General features: G+C 36.6%; 1 protein-coding gene across 1 annotated transcript; it reads right to left on the bottom strand.

Annotated features, from left to right (window-relative positions):
* Nucleotides 1-2253: 2253 nt before the first annotated feature.
* LOC110027457 (uncharacterized mitochondrial protein AtMg00810-like) lies at nt 2254-3123 on the bottom strand. The gene has a single exon (XM_020728900.1). It carries the CDS (start codon nt 3121-3123, stop codon nt 2254-2256), a length of 870 nt encoding a protein of 289 aa, XP_020584559.1.
* Between the last annotated feature and the right edge of the window lie 2792 nt (nt 3124-5915).

Genomic DNA, 5915 nt, shown 5'->3' with positions numbered 1-5915 from the left:
GAGCTTAATATTTCTATTGTCTTTTTTTGTTCTCTAGTTCACATTTGTCATCATCCACACCCACTTTTGTATAATTGTATCTCCATTCTCTATCTCTTTAAAGCGCACTCCTCATCTTTAAGGTTTACTCATTTAGATGAAGTGATAATACTACCAATCCCGAAATCAGCTTGTAAAAACCCAAATTTACATCAGCAAATCACAAGGAGTCAAGGGAGGAGTGAGTCTCACAGGATTTACAAAATAATACATAAACCATCACAAAACAATAAGGTAACTAAACATTTATTGTATTTAAAACTTTTATAGAGTTGCTATGTAATCATTATCATTTGCCTTATCTTAACTGTTTGAAATTATACTTTTATATTCATTATTGTTAAAATGTATGTGGAATGTTGGCTCTATTTGAGCAAATCTTTTGTGAGAATGCATGAAGTGTATCTATGTCTTGATTTAGGTGAAGTTTGATGGTTTCTCCCAAAGGTTGCACAAAATTGGCTTATGACAATAAATGTTTCTATAAATCGTGTTTAGTTTAAATATTTTATATGCACTTTAAATAACACAATAAGTAATTCTTTTTATTTAAAAGTTGACATTGTATCCCGTTCCATTTAAAAGGCATGTATGTGGGAATGTTAGTCTTGTAAAATATGAGATGAATTGATGAACCTCTTCTAAGTGGGTATGTTATTGACGGAACAGAATTGGTAAAAAAAATAAAGATCCAATTGGAGACATTGACCATGTGCTACGAAGTTTTCATGTTGATCCTTCTTTTTTATTTACATAAAATATAATCATTTTTTCCTTTTATCACTTGTACTTTGCCTCACACAATGTTAATTGTTATTGTAAATACTAATATCATCTTTTTACTCCCCTGTTAATTCTCTATGTTCTTATTACTCCCCTGTTAATTCTCATCCTCCCCAAAGGGGATGCTAGCTGTACATGAGACGAGAAGAACCTCCTCTGAGCAGGAATACAACTTTTTGAATGAAATCAATAAAATAAGATACCATGTGGGCATGGAACAAGAACTGCTTAGATTTCTTATTAACTATTTTCTGGCAAAAAAGTATCATAATGTTTTCTTTTTTACTTTTTAGACTTTGCATGGTTATAAATTATGATATGATCATGACAGCGTTAATTTTCTCATGGTGAATCCTTGTATAAATAGTTTATCAGTGATGCCTTTGCTACATATAGCTCTTGATGCCTTCAACTTTATCATCATATTTAAGATTTAACTGTATTGGGGTTTTTTTTTTTTTTCCTTCTGACTTTCATAAATTATTGTTCAGTTGAGATTAACTTGTGTGCTATGATAAATAAGGTTGACATGACTTATGAGTATAGTACAGTTGCGAAGAATAAACCAACTATATCACCCACCGATAAAGGACTATCAAGTGGGCAAGCTAACATTTGTCCTATCTCTTGTCGTCAACAATGATGACTGAAGCATTTAATTGCATTCTAACATTTTAATTCCGAGTCATGGGCTTTATGGCACACTGTTAAGTTTGAGTTAGTTGGACCTTTGGTCTTAAAACCTTAATTTCACTATTTTCATTGGTTTGAGTATCTGAATTAGTGTATTGCATTAAGTGGTCCTACTTTATTTGGCATCACAACAAAATTTGGTTGTTCAAATCTTTAATGATGCTATTGGGCACCCAATGAGGAGGCATTAAAGAAATTTGTCTTTACGGTAAAGAATAATTATAAAGTCCATTGCGGTATATGGTGGATTGCTTAGTTATGAACTTATGTTTGATCTTGATTATTGATTTAGTCATGGGAGCTGTAGAACACCCATGGGCATGAGGTGGTTGGATTTTTTGCATGGAAAATTTGATGGGTCATTTTTTGTAAGCTATGCTTTTGGAGTAGTTGATTGTGTCAGATAGCTGATGTCATGACTCACGTACCATATGACATGTTTTTATAAGGTGTGGGAAATCAAAGGAATAATTTTTATTTCACCCCCCCTTTTGAATTGATCATACAAGATATTATATAGGAAAAGAAGGAGAAAAAAACTAGGAAACTATTTAACTAATTCCCTTAATTTAAGGGATTTACCAATTAATTCTAATTTTCTTAATTAAGAAAATTAGAATTAATTCTCACAACTTTATTTCCATCTCAGTCACATCTCGACACTCCCCCTCAAGCTGAGGAATAGATGTCTTCTATTCCCAGCTTGAATACGAGATCATGAAAACTTTAACTGTTCAGCTACTTTGTTAGAACATCGGCTAATTGTCTTTCTGATGGAACATAGGACATACACACTAACCCTTCCTCCAGTTTTTCTTTGATGAAATGTCTATCAATCTCAATATGCTTTGTCCTATCATGTTGTATAAGATTATGAGCTATATTAATGACAAACTTGTTGTCACAGTAGAGCTTCATAGGACCCTCCCATGGAATTCTTAAATCATCCAAGATGATTCTCAGCCACAGTAATTCACATAATCCTTGAGCAATAGCCCTGAACTCTGATTCTGCAGATGACCTTGCCACTACATTCTGCTTCTTGCTCCTCCATGTCACTAGGTTACCTCCAAGAAAAGTACAATATCTTGTAGTTGATCTTCTATCCACTATGGAGCCAACATAATCAGCGTCGGTGTAGGCTTCCAGAGTAAGAGTGTCATTCCTTTTGAACAAGATTCCTTTCCCCAGATTGCCTTTCAAGTAATGCAGTACCCTGTAGGCGGCCTGAAGATGAGGTTCTCTAGGATCATGCATGAATTGACTGATCATACTTACAGAATATGCTATGTCTGGTCGAGTGTCAGCAAGATATATGAGTTTGCCAACCAATCTCTGGTACATTCCTTTATCCACAGCTGGTTCTTCTTTAGCTTCTCCCAACTTATAGTTTGGATCTATTGGAATAGCGATTGACTTACACCCAATCTTCTCTGTTTCTGTCAATAAATCAATCATGTACTTCTGCTGAGATATGAAGATCCCCTGTGTGGAATATGCCACCTCAAGACCGAGGAAGTACTTCAATTTCCCCAGTTCCTTGATTTCAAATTCTTTTACCAGTCTCAGCTTCAATTCATGCTTATCTTTCTCATCATTTCCAGTCATTATGATGTCGTCCACATAGACTAAAAGACTAAAAGAGCAGTCACTCCCCCTGCCCCTGCAACTGAATGTTTAATGAAAAGAGTGTGGTCACCTTGACTTTGATTATACCCAGATTCCTTCATGACTTGTAAATCTGCCAAATCATGCTCTAGGAGATTGTTTTAACTCATAAATGGCTTTTTTCAGCTTGCACACCTTGTTACCTGTGTCCCCTTCAACTCCCGGAGGGATGTTCATGTAGATTTCCTCATTTAGGTCACCATGAAGGAAAGCATTCTTTACATCATACTGTAGCAGTTGCCAATTGAAGTGAGCTGCCAATGATAATAAGATTCTCACAGTGTTCATTTTTGCAACTGGAGTAAAGGTTTCCTGCTAATCCACCCCGTAAGTCTGAGTGTACCCTTTGGCTACTAACCTTACCTTATATCTTTCAAGGGATCCACCAGCCTTGTACTTTAATGCAAAAATCCATTTGCAATCAACAATGTTTTTTTTCTTTGGTTTGTCAACGATCTCCCATGTTATATTCTTTTCTAAAGCACTCATTTCCTCTTTCATATCGTCTCTTCATTCTTTTTTTGTCAATGCCTCAGACACATTGTTAGGAATGACAATGATGTTCAAACTCACAATGAATCTTTTGTGGGCTGGTGATAGGAGATACATGTTGAGATAGTGGATAGAGTGGATTGGATTCTTGGACTTGTGTCAGTTCAGGAACAGCCTTTCTCCTTGAATACACCTGAGAAAATCTCGGTAAATCATTAGTGACACTGGTTGGAGTAGGAGATAATAAGGGTTCATGATTAAGTGACTCAAATGTGATTGGTTCAGAGGACTCGGGTTCAGTTGGAATTGGAGGAGAGTTTGATCTAGGTTCAACAACACGGGCTGACCCATGTGGAAGGTCAAGGGTTTTAAGTGGTTCATAGGGCTCACAAGTATTATCTTTCATCATGGAAATCTCCCCTTGCAGAGAGGACTTGAAAAAAAAGAATTTATTTTTTGTGAAAGTGACATCTGTAGAGATGTAAAATTTTCTGGTATAGGGATTGTAACACTTATATCCCTTTTGAGTGGAGGAGTAACCTAGGAAAACACATTTGATGACTCTGGGATCTAGTTTCCCTCTATGTTGTTTGTGGGCATGAACAAAGGAAGTACACCCAAATACCCTGGGAGTGAGGCCATTTGAGGTTCTGAAGTGAGGGTAGAAGCTATTTAGGACCTCTATAGGGCTATTGTTTTCTAACACACGAGAGGGAAGTCTATTGATCATGTGTGTGGCAGTAAGAACGACTTCTCCCCAATAGGACTTAGGAACATTCCCTTGAAAGAGTAAGGCTCGGGTGGTGTTGAGTAAATGCCCATTCTTTCTTTCAGCTACCCCATTTTGTTGGGGTGTGTCTACACATGATGAGTCATGGATAATCCCCTGTGATTGAAAATAAGGTGAAAGAATTTGATTGAAGTAATCTCTAGCATTGTCTGTCCTAAAGCTTTTTATTTTGACCCCAAATTGATTTTGAACCATTGAATGGAAGTTAGGTATAACTGAGCTAACATCAGATTTTTGTTTAGAAAGAAAGAGCCATGTAACCCGAGTGCAATTATCAATTAAGGATACAAACCAATATGTCACTATTAATTAGATGAAAAGGATGAGAACTTCTTTTATTGCTAATAGGAAAAGATACACGATTATGTTTTGCCAATTCACAAATATCACAATTCTACTCAGAAATCATTTAATTCTTGGAATAAATGAGGAAACATTATATTTAGAACTCTAAAAGATGGATGACCAAGACGTACGTGATACAACCAAATGACATCTTTGTTTGAGAAACTAAGGAAAGATGAGGACAAATTGCTTCTGATTTTCTGGGATGGTTCAAGGTGGTAAAGAACGCTCATTTCCTTAGCAAGTCCAATCCTCCTCCCCGAGTCCTGTTCCTGAAAAACACAATAAGAAGGAAAAAAAAACAGCATAACATTTGAGATCATGAGCCAATTTTTGAATGAACACAAGGCTTGTTGACAGTTTGGGTACATGGAGAACGTTTTTCAGGATAAGACTAGGTGTGATATGTATATCACCAATCCCTGCAACTGTAGTTAAAGAGTCATTGGCCATGATAATTTTTCTATTACTTGGACATGGGGTATAGGCGTGGCAGCGTTGAGATGTGGGGGTCATATGGTCAGTAGCACCGGAGTCAATGATCCAAGAGTTGGTATATAATTTGCCTAAGACATTCATGCAAACAATTTTATCTGAAAGAGCTATCAAATATGCTCCAGAAGGCTTCTCAAGAGATCCCAATAAGTTTCTCAATTTTTCAATTTCTTCACTGCTGAATCCCCTTACTGTTGATTTTTCCTTCATATTGGGTTGCTTTGCCATATGCGCTCGAGGCCTTTATTTCTCCCCACGGTTGCCCCATTCTCGGCTTGGAGGTTTACCATTTAACTTCCAACACTTCTCCCTTGTATGCCTTGGTTTCTTGCAATAAGTACATCAAAGATTGTCTTTGTTCTCCTTCCCTTGATTATCATTCTTTGACTTCTCCTGATTTGTGTTTGCTGCTAAGGCTGACCCATCCATAGTATGTGGTTCTAGCATGACACTCCTCCGACTTTCTTCTGCTCGGATTAATGAGATTGTCTCTTCTAGAGACGGTGTATCCTCCTTGCCGAGGATTTGGATTCTAACATGATCAAATTCAGGATTCAATCATGCCAAAAAATCATATATTTGATCCTTCTCAATGAACTTCTTCAAGGTG

Source organism: Phalaenopsis equestris, unplaced genomic scaffold (assembly GCF_001263595.1).
Source record: "Phalaenopsis equestris unplaced genomic scaffold, ASM126359v1 Scaffold000428, whole genome shotgun sequence".
In the NCBI taxonomy this organism is placed as follows: domain Eukaryota; kingdom Viridiplantae; phylum Streptophyta; class Magnoliopsida; order Asparagales; family Orchidaceae; genus Phalaenopsis; species Phalaenopsis equestris.
This window is presented reverse-complemented; position numbering and strand designations above follow the sequence as displayed.